The sequence below is a fragment of the Anguilla rostrata genome, chromosome 4, assembly GCF_018555375.3.
Source record: "Anguilla rostrata isolate EN2019 chromosome 4, ASM1855537v3, whole genome shotgun sequence".
Classification (NCBI taxonomy): Eukaryota; Metazoa; Chordata; class Actinopteri; order Anguilliformes; family Anguillidae; genus Anguilla; species Anguilla rostrata.
The window spans coordinates 28271946-28288324 of NC_057936.1; the positions used below are offsets into that span (position 1 = coordinate 28271946).

Consider the following 16379-nt stretch of genomic DNA (forward strand, 5'->3'; position numbering starts at 1 on the left):
ATTACATGTGGGAAAATTACTTCAGTCAACCAATCAACCAAATTTAATTGAGAACAATGACTGAATGTATCTAAATCTCACTCATATTGAACCTTACCATCAGAGTGAAGTAGTCAGCACAAAGTTTCTAAAAGTACACTAAGCCTCTATCAAAGGAAATTCCAGAAGAGATGAGGAAAAAGGCTGTTGAAATATATCAGTCTGGAAAGGGTTACAAAGCCATTTCTAAGGCTATTTGACTCCATCAAACCAGATTGAGAGCCATTATCTTCAAATGGGGAACCCTTGGAACAGTGATGAATCTTCCCAGAAGTGGCCGGCCTGCCAAAATTTCTTCAAGAGCGCAGCGACAAAAAAGATCCCAGAAGCACATCCAACGAACTGCAGGCCTCTTTAGCCTCAGCTAAGGTCAGTGTGCATGACTCCACAATAAAAAAAGAGACTGGGGAAAAAATGGGATTCATGGGAGTGTAGCAGAAATCACTGTAAACCAAGAGAAGCATCAATGCTCTTCTCCTATTTGCATAAATGACTCATCTGTTCTATGGACAGAAGAGACAAAAGTGGAACTTTTTGGATGACAAGAGTCCCATTATGTCTGCTGTAAAGCAAATACAGCATTTCACAGAAGGTACATCATACCAACATGCAAATATGGTGGTGGTAGTCTGATGGTGCGGGATGCTTTGCTGCTTCAGAACCTGGATGACTTGTCATTATTGAGGAACCATGAATTCTGCTCTGTACCAGAAAATTCTTAAGGAGAATGTCCGGTCATTTGTCTGTAGACAAAAGTTGAAGTATAACTGGGTCAGGCAGCAAGACAATGATCCAAAATACAAAAGCATATACGTATGAAAGGCTGAGATGAAACAAAAAGAAGGTTTTGGAGTGGTCCAGTTAAAGTCCAGACTTGAACCCAATAGAGATTATGTGGCAGTACCTGAAACAAGCAGTTCATACTAAAAAATCTACCAGTTTGTCTGAATTAAAGCAGTTCTGCAAAGAGTGGGCTACAATTCCTCTACTGTTATGAGAAAAACTGATATCAAATGGAAGCGTTTGGTTACAGTTATTGCTACTAAAGTTGGTGCAACTAGTAATTAAGTATAAGGGGGCAATTACTTTTTCAAACTGGTGTTTGATAATTGTATTCATCAAACAATAATGTGTTTTGTGTTTCCTCAGGTTCCCCTTGTCTAATATTACATTTTGTCTAAAGAGCTGAAACCATCCGACAAATATGCAATAGTGGAAATCAGGGTACAAATACTTTTTCACAGCACTGTAAATATCTACTATACAGCCAATCGTTTTTTTTTTAATGATATTCTTATATTTCCATATTTTAGATAACCTGCCCACCCAATAAAAGATAAAGAGAAAAAAAGTTAACCAACAATTCAGAAAACCTATGCATAAATTTACATCCTTCAACTGATTATCCACACTATTAATTTCAGTCCAAGAGGCCTCAACAGGGACCATATGATTACTTTATGACACTGACAGATGTCTGACTTGGAGGGAAAATTTACCAAATGCAAATAGTAAGATGATGGTTTTTTTTTTTTTTTTTTTTTTTTTTGCATAGGAATGAGACCATCTGCAACAACAGCCCAGTTAAACATATGAAGTCCTATCTTATGAAATTAGGACTATGTCTAATAACGCATAGGCTGGTTGTACTGCAGTTTTCTGTATGCATCCTCAGCATCAACTATTTGTCGGTACTTTGGGAGCACAACATACTGTGGAACAGAATACAATTTTAAGGATGGATACGTTTTTATATCCTTTAACACTTTAAAATAATTGGTAAAACTTTACAATATGGTCACATGAATTGGCATACGAATAATCAATACTAATAACTAATGTAATTGTGAACTACTACCTCCTGAAAAGTTAACATGTACAGCTTTGTTAATGTATCTGTACATCATTAATTCTTGTTAACAACAACATGAGTTGATGCCAGTTCATGTGACCTTACTGGAAAGTGTTACCAGATAATTATATTGTCTGAAATGCATCAGTTTTTATTTTTCCCTTGACTTAAAATATTGCAAGAAGAGGTGCTGTCCTTAAAATGGTTTGGTCATGCAGAATAGAAATAGCGTCTTTCCAGTCCCCCTTGGGTAATAATTTAAGCTAGCTTCATACTAGGTTCGCTGTCACTCACATTATCTTGCTTATATTAAAATCAGTTCAGATTTTAGGTCAAAACAGCCTCACAACATGCTTGTTATCCTAGCTAGCTAGCCAAGTATTGAATTATATTCAAAACAGAGGTTAAAATACAGTATAAACACAATGTTTTGCAAAGATACAGAACAAAATGTCTTCTGTAGTACAGTTTGAAAACAGAATGCCTCTTCTACTTTCAAAATACAAGACAATTCCGTGTTTAGCTATAGGTTAGAGCTCAGAGTGTACATAGAAACTGGAGAGGGTAGGAGGGGCCAGGCAGTGAAGCCTATGAAGTAATGAGAAACAGCCTCTACTGCGCATGTTGAGGGCAAAAGAGCTTGCTGTCCATTGAATTCAATGTAGAAAACAAGTGATTTAATGACCAAAGAAATCATATCTGTCAATTTTTTGTGATCATAAATTTCATTATGCGTAGGAGTATGTGAAAAAAGTAGTTGTTTTCAGCCAGAGGTCTTGTGACAATATTCCTACAAATTTATTGCATATAACATATTTTTACAATCTGCTTTTCATATGAAAACATAATAATTTAATGAGAACTGAACCAAATTTAATGTGGCTTTATCACTCGTAAGGCAGCAGCTAGCTACAGCCGCAGAACCTTGTGAGCTAGCTTTATAGCTAATACAGGTACATAAAAGCTTATGTATGTACACATGCGCAAAACAGTCAAGTGATAGTGTTTTATCCAACAATGGGTCGACCGGAACTGACTAGCTAACGTTAATCTCTACAGTCATTGAATGGTGCTTCAGCTTAAGCAAGACAATGATCATCAAAATACTGCTAAAGAAACAAAGGAGTTTTTCAAAGGTAAAAACTGTCAGATTCTTGACTGTCCAAGTCATTCACCCAGTCTGAATCCAATTGAACAAGTGTTTCATGTGCCAAAGGGAAAACTTAAGGCAACTAGCCCCCAAAGCAAGCAACAGTTGAAGATGGCTGTAGTACAGCATGGCAGAGCATCACTGGAGAAGATACTCAGCACCTGGTGATGTCTATAGGTCGCGGACTTCAAGCAGTCATTGCAAGCAAAGGATATGCGATAAAGTACAAACATGACTACTTTCATTTACATAACATTAATATGTTCCAAACATTATGGTGCCCTGACTATGTATAAAAAGTTGTGCAATTTTGACATGGTGAAATCAAAATGCATAAAAATATCATTTAATAAAAGCTGAGAAGGTGCACTTTAATCACATGTGAATAGTTTATTGCAAATCTAAAACTGTGAATGTGCTTATCTGCTGAAATGTGTGTGTGTCAGAATGCGCTTCTTTTTTGGCCAAAAAGAAAACGCAGCCATTCTAAACCATCAGGGGACTAAAATAAATATTTATCACATCATGCACAAGCTCATATGAGGCCTTTAAATTTAACCACGTCACACTCTTTACAAGGGACTGTCATCCTCTTACTTTGAATGAGAAATTCACTTTCACTCAGTCTTTCTTTTCTCTCACTTTCTCAGCTTTTGCTAGTCCCCAGTCAGCAACAATGAGGAAACAAAGGCAAACACTCCACTCCTCACTGTTTTCTCTCGAAAAGCTTCCTTGATGACCTAGACAGATGTTAGGAGCTAGCAGTGGAAATGCGTCCACTTTTATACTTCACTTTCAGCGATAGTGTGACATTGATAAGGTGAGGGATAAATCAAGAATATATGAATATTGCTACGTAATAAAAGGTAAAAATCTGTCTGAAATTAATTACGGATATATGCACAGAGAATAACAGAGACATTTTCTCAAGGTCCCTTTGAAAAGATCCTAGTTTTAAGTCATATCAGCTAACCTTAAGTGAGCGGCTTACTGTGTAATCATAATGCATGAACACATGAAATAACATGCACAATATTGCAGTGTAATCCAGGCAATCAAGCCACCCACTCTTGCTATGAACCATTTCCCCCTGATAGATTCCAGCATCTGAGTGCAATAAACCCCAATGCAAATGACTGGGTTCTGTAAAACCGCAGCTAGAAATCTCATCAAAAAGCTTCTATTTCTTTAAACACAGCAGTTTTGGCATTTTCTGCGCTTGCTTACAATTATGTTTAAGAATAATTTATTATTTGCAGTGTACAAAAGATTCCTCAAAACTCTACCACATCCATTTGTGTTTGATACCTTACTCATATTTTATATAGCTCACAAATAGGGTTAGCTCTTTCATAAGTTATTTAACTGGGACAAGTTATCACACAAGTGTATACTGTAATTGTAATGGCACTTGCCACACTTACATTTCTTTTTAAACAAAACATTTATTCTCGAGGACCAGTTACCCTAGCATCCACATCACAACATGCCTTATGTTTTTAAAGTCAAGGTCCATTTTTTTCCACATTAATCTTCATCATTGTGAGGCTAAAATATATAGCCCAGCTGATGGTATGAATATTTTACATTTCTCATTTGAATTCAAAACAAATACACCGTAAAGGGCTTTTTATCTATTTATCTTTGTCTGAGCCCTTTACCAGAATTTTGCTGAAGCAGATTATCATAGTGTCCTACAATAAATGAGGTATCTCCTGAACAGTCCAGGAGGATAAATGGTTCTTGTCCAAAGTGGATAAATTGAGATTGCCATCATGTATTGTCACATTTTCAAGTTAGCAATCACTACATCGGTTACATTAGCCATGAAGACCTTTATTTATGTTAATTTGCAGCATGTTATTTATTGTATAGCAAATATATGTATAATGAGCTGGAAAATGAGCAGTCACTCACATACGCACAGACACATACACAGACACACACGCACACACACATACCCTGCATAGCAGAAATAGGTTTACCTTGATGGCAGTGGAGGCTATCTGGAGGTGGTGCAGCTTACGCAGCGTGCTCTCTCTGTCAATGAAGTAGGAGGCCGCCAGCTGGTGCAGCGTCTCTAGGGTCACACCGGTGCTGTTTGAGTCACCAATATCCACTCTCCTACTCAACCTCCTCTTATCCACAAAGATAGTCAAGGATTCCTCACCTGCACAAGCAAATCCACATTAGACCTTGCAACATTATCACTCAATACTATTATTACTTACATGGAAAGATGGATGTTTTGTACATAAATTCAATTTTAAACTAACTAAAGACTAATAATATATGACTGGCAAAAATGTTTATTTTGTGTTTTAGATATACTGTTAACCTTATTCTGGGCAGTTGGTCTTTAGTAATAGAATATTTCTATAAAATTGTTGAGCTGACTATTATTAGATTTGTAAAGAAATTACCTCCCAGTGTAGTAGACAACAGAAAGTGTGTGCCATATTTTCTGATGATGTTCTCTGTGATCATTCTGAGGGTAGGCCTCCTCCCCAACAGTCTGATGTTCTGCATGAATTCAGGATCAAGAGGCAGGGCAAAGCCATTGTTGTCCCGCCTCTCTAGCACCAGACTGTTGACCTTCCAACGACCAAACTCTCTACAAAGTCATACAAAGCACTTCATTAGGGATCATTATCCATGAGTGAAACTCAGGTTGAAAACACTTTATGACTTTGTCCATTTTTAAATGATTTTTAATGAAAACATTTTAAAAAATAAAAATAAAAGTCAAACATTTTCTGAAGTGGCATTTCCTGCACAGTCTGTGTGCAGGAAATTCCTTTTTAAACAGTTAATACGAGGATCCACCAGACAACCTAAATAAAAACAAAGCTTATTCATGTGAGACGTGCTGGTCATTAAAGGTGATGGAAAAAATGGCTGAATTGATGTAAGTTCTACTGAAATCCAGATAGAGTGTACTTGCTGTTTTGATCAAGTTTTTAGTCATGCCAACTATCCTATGAGTGAGCTACATTTAATGTGTAAGACTACTGTATACCTAACGGTGTCATTATAATGCTAACAGTATAACATGACTCATAATTTAATATAAAATACTATTGTAGTGAATGCTGAAAATTGAGTATAGCATAATAACATTTTCCGGTAGCGTGTATGAAGGCTAGAATATAGTAGAATATTCACGGTGCCAGATATTAAACATACTGTAGAACATACTGAAAAATTCTGTTTCAATGTGACTTAATTAAATGTTTGAGACCCTATTTTTAGCTACAGTGCTGTGAGAAAGTATTGCCTCCTTCCTGATTTCCTCTATTATTGCATATTTATCACACTGAATGGTTTCAGATCTTTACACAAAATGTAACATTAGATAAAGGGAAACTGAGTAAAACACAAAACACATTTTTAAAATTATTATTTATTTAATGAAAAAAGGAGTCAAACACCCACATCACTAATAATTCTTAGCGTATAACATAACCAACATTCACTGTACTACTGGTACAGCTGCCAACAACTGTAACAAACTGAAGCAACCTAACCAAACTACTAAACACAATAATTTCCCCTGCCTTTTGCTGTCAATCAATTCACTGCAATCAAAAAAAAAAATCTGATTTTTTTCTATTGAAGAATCAGCTCATTATGGCCTATTACATTACAACTCATCTACATAGAGAGACAATTACAAACACTTGAGCCACAGAGATGTGGAAAGAGAGAGCTTAACCATAATTGGCATTGTGTCTCACTGGAGGCACGTGATTGACATCTATGGATTGCCTTGTATGTTAGTACAGAGTAAACCATCCATGACCTCTTGAAGTGAGCAGTATTGAGGACTTTAGTGGAGAACTACCTGCCATGCTTCCTGCTGAGACCTGGGGCAAAGCAGAATTAGAGAGGAGCATATGCAGAAGAGGATAAATATACTGCTCTCAACATAAGTGATGTACTCTTTTCCACCGTGTTACAAATTGTACAAACACACACACACACACACACACACACACTTGGTAAGTTACTTATGGAAATGATTGTGTCTGAACAAAACAGGATGCTGACTTGCTTTTCTCTTTAATCAAGGCTATTTGGAGATGACATGTCAATCAAAGTTTGGTAACCATCAGTTTGTATGGGCAGACATATACTTTTTTCCTGTTTTTATGTTTCTGAGAAAATGTGATGGCTTGCTTGTGCTATTTTAGAATGGACACAAGGAATGCAAAGTGTTTATTCTGAAGGCACATGAATAAAAAATAAAAAACTTTTGATTTCTGCAGGCCAAACCTGGCTTATTCCACACACACAGTGAGATGCACAATGTTAGGAACAAATACATATTTGTTTTTTCACATGTGGCTAAAGTGCAAATTCTCAGATTTTATTAGAAGGTATTTTTCTATATTTTGGTTCGCCATGTAGGAATTACCACACTTTTTATACATACTCCCCCATTTCAGGGCAGCATAATGATTGGGACAAATGGTTTCACAGGCATTTCTCATTAGTCTGGTGTGTTCAATTGCTTCCTTAGTGTAGGTATGAGACAGCCTTCAGTAACTAGTCTTCATTCTAGACTTTTGATTGCATTTGGAGTCAGTTATTGCGTTTGTGTCAGCATGAAAGAGTTGAAAGTCAAAAAAACCTGAGGCTGAGGAACAAGAAAAAAAAAAAACAGAGACGTAGGCCAAACCTTTGGCTTATCAAAATCAACTCTCAAGGAACATCAAAGGAGATTACTGGTGAGCTTAGTAATCGCAAAGGGCCTGGTAGATCTCTACAGTTTACAACCATATCATTTTCACCATAATGAAGAAAAACCCTGGCACTCCCGTCCAACAAATCAGAAACACACTTTAGGAGGCAGGTGTAGATCTGTCAATGACTGCTGTTTGCACAAGACTTCGTGAATAGAACTACAGAGGCTACACTGCAAAATGCAAACCACTAGTTAGTTGCAAAAACTGGATGGCCAGGTTATTATTTGCTATAGTACCTAAAAGAGCCTGCATAGTTCTGGAAAAAGGTTTTGTGGACAGATGAGACAAAGACAAAGCAAAGTGTGGAGACAGAAAGGAACTGCCCAAGATCCAAAGCAGCCCGCTTATCTGTGAAACATGGTGGTGGGAGAATTATGGCTTGGGTATGTATGACAGCCACAGGCACCGGCTCACTTGCCTTCATTTGCTATGTAACTGGTGATAGCAACAGCATAATGAATTATGAAGTGTACAGAAGCATCTTATCCACTCAAGTTCAACCAAATACCCCCAAACTCATTGGACGGCGCTTCATCCTACAGCAAGACAATGATCCCAAACATACTTCTGTTACAATGTTACAATTTAATGATACACAGGAATGTTTGTGGCCTCTGGCTGCCTGACTACAGGACTGACTCTCCACTGAGTCATGTTCATAATGAACTTTTCTGGTCGAGCAAGGCATAATTAATTGTCAGTCCCCTTTGTCTTGTGATCCTGCCATGAACTCACTGCTTGATCAATTAGGCATCAGCTTGAAGCAGGAAATGGGGAACCCAATTTCTATATGAAAGAAGTAATCAATGGTTTATCTATCAATGTTTCATTGACAGCTCCAATTCTATAAGCCAATCAAATATTTGTGCGCCCAAAATAATCTACCAACTAAGTTCTAGACACGTGGGATTCTGTCGCATCAGTGACTTTGTGACTATAAAGACTCACCAAAACTTAATTTTGCTCCGAAAGTAAAGACTGTAGAGGAGTAAAGAGTAAAGACTCATCTAACAGACCAGATGCACTCCTTAAGTACTTTGACGGACATCTCAGTGCACCCCAACCCGCATCTCGGTTGATCTCTGAGTTGGACATAAGCTGGTTTATTTCCCATTAACAGCCATTTTGAGGAACAAGTACAGACTCTTCCTTCAATATCTCTAAATGGATGACCTGTGTACATCTAAAGTCTTCTTGACTGGAACCCCATTGCAAGCCCAACTTCAATGAAGCTTCCAGGAGTCCACACACACCTGCTGTGACCTTGGACCAGCTGACGCATCACCTAACAAAATTAAGGACTGGCCTCCCCTTACAAGCTGAAGTATTGAAACACATTTTATTTAACACTGACATCAAACTATAGGATATTGTAAAACTTGTAATAACTGATTAATTCATTTTACTACTGTTTGCTGTTTTTCCATGCATGTGTTGGTCTGGAATAACAAATTCCCTGACCTTGTTGTTTTACCTTGATACAACCTTATTTTATGAGGCTGATTAAACAAACTAACACCCTAATATATTGTAGCTTGTCACTAACCCATAACACAAAATAACCTTTGTTTAAATGGTAGTGCTGTAACCTCTATGTTTAGCTATTGCAGAATTATGATTTCCTCCAATTAAGAATTGTATAAACTTATTCCTCGTATTATGCAAATTATTGTTTTCAATTAGCTTATTCATATATTCATTATCATAGCCTATAAAATATACATCATTTTTCCAAATCATTGTCGTGTTTACATTATTTCATTAAGTTGGACTCTACAGACCTTCAGAATTCTGATTGTTGAACTTATTTTGTTCTGTATAAAGCTGACCAAACCTCACTACACTGCTAAATCAACAAAGGAGTTTTTCAAAGTCAACAACTAATTCAGTTGAACATATCATTTCATATTCTCAAGAGAACTTAAGGCAACTTCCCCGAAACAAGCAGGAGCTGAAGATGGTGGTAATACAGGCCTGGCAGAGCACCACCAGAGAGGATCCTCGGCACCATGTGTGTGTATAGGTCACATACTTCAAGCAGGCATTGCATGCAAAGGATATGCTACAAAGTACTAAACATGACTACTTTTTATTTACATTCCTATGTCCCAAACATTATGGTCCCTTGAAATGGGGGGACTATGTATAAAAGGTTCTGTAATTTCTAAACGGTAAAACTAAAAAGTAGAACAATACCCTTTATTAAAAGCTGAGCATTTGCACTTCAACCACACTTTAATTGTTTGATTACAAATTTAAAATTGTGTAGCACAGAGCCAGATCAAGAAAATGTCCCAACTATAATGGAGCTCATTTATATGTATGCACAGTATTAAAGAACAATAGTCTAATAAGTCATTGGATCAAAGAGCTTTGTATGAGCTGCCCATTACATTCTCTCTTAAGAATAGAGGTCAACTGAGGGTAACCGATTTTACATTTTAATAAAAGAAATAACTTCATAAGGTCTCATTTTACAAGCTGCAGTGACTGAGGGTTGTTTTTTTTCTGACACGTGAGGCCTGCAATGACAAACTACCATCTCAACTGACACATCATGCAACAGCAACAAGCAGGCAAACACCAGACCCTGAAATAGATAGGAAAGCCAGTGTCCATCATTGTATTTGTTAGCGCAGCCAATGACCATCACAACCCTGGATGGTCACCAAAATGGCTGCTGAAAACAATTCACTCAATGAGTCTCACTGATGAACAGTCCTCACAAAGAGATTCTATTATTCCCTCTTCTTCCCTTCTTTCAAACTACTTTGGAAATTGTTCCAGTGTTCAAACAATGAAAATCCAGTTGGCTGCTCTCCGCAGATAGAGTTGATACTCCTTATTTGCATTCAAACTCAGTGAGTGGTATGATGCTTTTTGTTTCAAGAGGTACTGCAAATATACCAAGATTCTATTACAGCTTGTTTGTAGTTTTAGCCATGTAAACTATGCAATTTATGTTATTTTACAACAAATATATTGTTGTCCTCCTGATATGAGTTAAAATGACAAACCTTACAATTCATTGCTCTAATTAAACTCTTCTGACAACTAAAGCTATATCCCTACCTACCATTTAGTTTGTAAGACTAAAAGTTATTTTGATGACATTATGCCATGAAGTTTATACAAAAACAGTTTGTATACATGATTTATTGCATGTTATTGTGTGAAAATGATGTGCACGCGAGTGTGTTTTCTGAAAATATTAACAATTCAGATTAACACATTATAATTGGGTGTTTTACATTTTTAGAATATGTAAATATCTCAACAGTCACAGAATTATAAATGACCAATAATAATAATAATAATAATAATAACAATAATAATAATAATCATAATAATAATCATAATAATAATACATAGGAAATCATGCATGCATCATAGTTGGTTAAATACTGATCCTTAATTTAAACTTAATACAATAAGAGTTCTTATCTGTTATTTTCAGGTAACATATAATATTATTGACTGCATGGACAATAGGGAAGCAAAGACCCTTGGATGCTTATTAAACAATGTGACCGACATTGACTATCTAGCATGCTGTTTTCAAGAGTGCTTGAATACTTAGCAGTCCATAGATGGGTCTAAACAGTGGTGAACACATCTGGCCTGAAGTGAGCCAAGATTGTGTGCTGAACAGACTTACCTCAAAGCAAAAAGCATATAATCTGGCTGTGTAATAAATTAAAATTATGCATTTTGTTTTCCTTTAAGATATCAGTCATATTAGTACACTACTTTACTAGCTCCATCTTTTTCTATGTAGTTTTTGGTATATTTATATTTTAGTATAGCTAAAATTTTCATGATTACATTCTCTTATCTTTCTTACATTGTTTTGTTTTTATAAGAATCACTCGCTTTACTCTTCAATGAGCTATATTGTAGGCCTACATTCACTCAGTCCTCCCTTCTCACACTCGTTCCACCGATATCTATCTATCTATCTATCTATCTATCTATCTATCTATCTATCTATCTATCTATCATCTCATATCTACTGCAAATAAAAACAGTTTCTGCTAGTTTAATTGCTTAATTCAAAACAAATAGCTAAAAAATAAGAAAAATCACTGTACACTCCCAGCAAACTTTGCCAAATCTGATTTAGCAGTGCTAACGACATCTATCTTATATGACATTAAATGTGGTGAGTAACTGACATATATAAATGTTCAAATTCAACTAACTGCCATGCCACATAAACAATCAAATATCTACTGTAATTGTATTTATAAATGAATAACTGCGATACAATAATCTGTATTTGGAAATAATTTAAATTAAAATTTCCATCTGGCCGACTGTCCTTCTTTAGGTGCAGTTACGGAAACTATCTGATTTTTGCATTTTGCCTATCTGTGGTCAATTTTATTTTCTAATCAGTGTGTAAGTAATAAGTCTGGTTTCTAGATTTCATTCACATTGCCTAAAACAATATACTGTATACAAATGGATACAATACAATGGCAAACACATCTTTCTGAGAAAAGTGAACTGTTTGCATGAGCGGTATTCAGTGATTAAAGAAAATGACTTCTCAAATAATGTAAACAAACTACAAATCTTTATTAATAAACAGCTGGTAAGGAAACTATATACAGACTACTTCTTATTTCAAATGCAATATGTGATTGTGGTGAGTGTGACATTCAGCTAAACTAGCTTTGCAGGTACTTGTCAATGTAGTAAGTCATCTCTTTTTGTCTTAAAAATAAAAAAACCTTCACATAAAAAAGCAGTTTTCAATTTCACTGCGAGAAGTTATTGCTTGAAAATGTTTTGCTTATTAGCTTATTATTTATTGTTTGTGTGTGTGTGTGTGTGTGTGTGTGTGTGTAAAGCTCATTCCACACTTGGAATGTGACCAGTCAAGTCAAATTAGTTATTTAAAAAACATTTTTTTTACAGTTGTGTCAATATATAAACTGTGTTTTTCAGCAGGAGAGTATTATTTCACATAACACACACACTTCTGTGTTGATAACTAAACGACATTGGCGTTAATTTGAATATTTCCCAGAGTGAAAATTGGTTATGTGTCACTTTAATGTATGCTTTAATAAACTTATTTTAAAAGTTTATGCATAGTAAATACACTTATAATGTAATATAATACTTTAATGACAGTTGCTTTAAGTAGTAAAACAATATTGTACTTTAAGATTGTGATTATGTATACTTAATTCCCAGTGAATTCTACATCTATTTGAAGATTTACAGCTTATCCAAAACACTTACTTTCAGAGCCCTTATTTATATCTCTAGTAATCCCAAGGAATATGCCAAAATAACCACACAGCTTCAAAGACACTCATCAGCAGTGATAACTGGGAGTTCAGTCAGAATAGACACGTTGCTAATCTTCAGCAGAAAAGTGACCAGCTATTCTTTGTCATGTCACAAGTTAACATACTTGTCACCAAACATAAGCTTGCTGTTTTTTGATTGCCTATTTATGTTTGCTGGAACTGTTGTGTTTTAGAAAGGAAAGTAATCTGTGATTTTTATTGATTATTCTTTCTGCAACCCTCAGGACTCCAGGACAAAATTATCGATCACTATTAGTCATTTTAGAAACAACTATGAGATGGCTTTAGTAATGGGATACTGTACTTATACATGTTGCAAGAACTGATGGATTATTGTAGTTCCTTCATCATACATCAAGGAAATATCTTTTCATGTTTAACAAAAGCAGTGATTTCATTTTACCACACTAAACTGGCTACAATAATTCTCAATTTTTTAAATCTCTGCATTTTATAAAAATACACTGTAATGTTGAGTATTTGCACAACAAGGATGTTAAGTTTATATTTCCCCTTTTGTATTTGTGTTTTGAGATTTTGTGTTAACATTCAACAGCAAAAATCAATGAGTAAATCATTGACCAAACTAGCATAAAGCTTAGTGTATACTTGCTTAACAGTTCTTTGCGATGTTGTCACAATATCGAATGTCCAATTCATAAAACAGTCACTGTAATTACATGTCAAATGTGCTGAATTAGAGAATTTTGAAAGGTTTTTCACAGGCTAAGGAAATCTGAATCAACCCTGTAAATCACCAGTAGGGGGGGATGAGGCATTTTGGAACAGTAATACTCTTCTTGACTTGTTTTTACTCCTGACAAGAAGGCCAGTGGTGCATTTGAAAATACTCAAGGATGAATACCCCTGAATAACTACATTCCCCATCTCTCTCTGGTAATGTTGAGTCTTTCTGCCAAAATACACAACAGTCAGGCACAAATCAATTGCCATTCACTCGCTTCTTTTTGGTTATCCGTCAAACAGAAAATCAGATGACCTCAGTGTTTCTTGAAACAATGTACCAGACATGACCAATCCCAGTCATATCCCAGTATTTTTGTGTTGTAGTTATTATTAACAGACTTCAAACCAGTACAATTCACCACCTTATACGGTGTACAATTTTACTCTTGTAATCTCCACATTACAAGAATACTGTCAAGCGTTTTATATTGGGCAGTTGGCTCCAAAAGCATACTCTATCATTTAGCTTATAATGGGCTGCGTCATCAGATTTGTAGTTATTATGCAACCTGGACGTGTTTTTTTATCGCTAGACTGTAAATACCGATGCGAGTCACGGTGGCGGAGGTGGACTCTTTGTCACATAGAAATCTCACCTGTAAATCTTATACTTTGTGGTGAAGCCCTGCTGGTAGCGCTCCACGAACTCTGTGAATTCTGGGGAGCGATGAAAGGGTCCTTTATCCGAAAGGAGCCAACCGAATGGGCCAGCGGCATCACTGGAGCTCGATGCAGTGGCTAGTACCCAACAGTGAAGGCTTAGTGTTATCCACTCCCATAGAAACATTAGACACGCCAGTCTAAAAGCAATACACCGACAGCCCATGCTTCACCCCGAGACTCTTCATTCTTTCAAAACTCCCCACGTGTCCTGGAATGACAAGAAATCAGAGCTGTCAATAAAATGGACAGTGTATAGTGTATTTTACGAGCGACAATAATTCGGATTTTAACGAGTTTATTGTCCGTATGATTAAGATAGGGAATACTGAAGAAATGCAGCTCGATTTTTCAGAAACTGAAAATAACCTTCTCTAACACAGGAAACACTTTATATAGCAAAGTCAATTGGCATGCAAATACGTCTATATCTTCATAAACTACATCAATATTAAGGTGGTATTCGTGTACAAAATACATTTAAAAACAATAACGATTGTTTTAATTACCTGGTTTTGGAAAATTTGGATTTCCAGCAGATGACTGAAGTTTTTTTTTTTTTTTTTTTAATCACTGTGAAGGAATGTTAACCTGACTTGTTGCAATCAATTGTATACATTTGGGTATACGTGTGAAAACAACTAAATAAACGACAGTTGTGTTTTCTGTAATGCGAAAATGTACAGAAACAGAGACTTCAATGTGAATAAATATCTTCAATAGGCTTTATTTCCGAGTGATGCCAATGAATTCCAAAGGCGCAGAAAATAGCATCCGTGCGCACAGGTGTAGACAGTCAAACATTTCTTTCGCGGGACAATCACTGATTCTTCAAGAATATCAATTTGACTTCCGGATGAAGTTCTTGACAGGATTCCTCAAAAGCGCCGCGGAGAAGGGAGAAATTTATTTTATCTGCATTTCCAGTCCTCGGTGTTCCTGCAGTGGGTGCTCACAAATCAACTATAAACCAACGTTATTTTTGTTTGAATCTCCCTTTACACTCTAACTGTAATTCGTAAAGCAACTCATATTACAGCAATTGAATGCATCACCACTGCTCCCTGACGTACTCTCTTGCACTGTGAAATGTCCAGTTTGTTGTTGAGCCATACCCACTTTTCTCCCTATTGGCTGTAAGAATGAAAAGGGCGGAGTTTTGTGTCTAAACCTGACTTGCAAATGCAGGTGCTTTCAATTGTGTTTGAACTACAGTAGAAAGGGACTGTTGCCACGGGATAAAATACGCTTATATTACGTGTATCTAGTTCTACTATTTTACAGGCACTATTGATGTATAGTTTCCGTGGATGACGTGGATGATGCAGCTGAGAAGAAACGATACAGCAATGTAAATGAAAACTGAATTGAAAAGTGAATATCAGAATGACTCAGTACAGTTGCTGTATGTATAATAAGGTGATTTTAATGACAGATATATGAATATGTCATCCGCAAATCAATAGTGTTGTTTTTATTCTATTAATGCTGCATTACCACATCATACCATACTAACCATACGATACATTAAAAAAAAAAAAAAAACTATTTTATGGAATAACTGATAAATCAATGAATTTAATTGATTTAATTGCCATTAATCAATCTTGACAGATGATAAAATAGAGACTGAATATGAGGTTTTCTAATGTGTTTCTGTCAGAAAAGGCAGCTTAAGCCATCAGGAAATGTAAACACGTTAGATTGTCCCAGAGAAATAATATGTGCTGTATGAAATATAATTCTGCTAATGCTTAAAAGAACAGAAACCACAGGAAAATGCAAATTGAGTTTGACTACTCTGCAATTATTGGATAGTTGGTGACTCCATGCTAGCATTTTCTAATGTTCACTTTATT

General features: G+C 36.0%; 1 protein-coding gene across 2 annotated transcripts in view; it reads right to left on the reverse strand.

Moving 5' to 3' along the window:
- The window catches only part of LOC135253119 (BMP/retinoic acid-inducible neural-specific protein 3-like), a 33104-nt gene extending 17505 nt beyond the window's left edge, over positions 1-15599 (reverse strand). Inside the window, exons 1-4 of one of the 2 annotated variants that reach the window (XM_064332016.1) lie at positions 15030-15599; positions 14457-14731; positions 5465-5655; positions 5027-5211 (exon numbers count right to left, since the gene is read on the reverse strand). In XM_064332016.1, coding sequence (XP_064188086.1) covers positions 5027-5211; positions 5465-5655; positions 14457-14686 — 606 coding nt within the window. In that variant the 5' untranslated portion in view covers positions 14687-14731; positions 15030-15599. Of the gene's footprint in view, positions 1-5026; positions 5212-5464; positions 5656-14456; positions 14732-15029 lie in introns of those variants that run through there. The other variant, XM_064332017.1, reaches the window with a different exon arrangement.
- Positions 15600-16379: the final 780 nt, after the last annotated feature.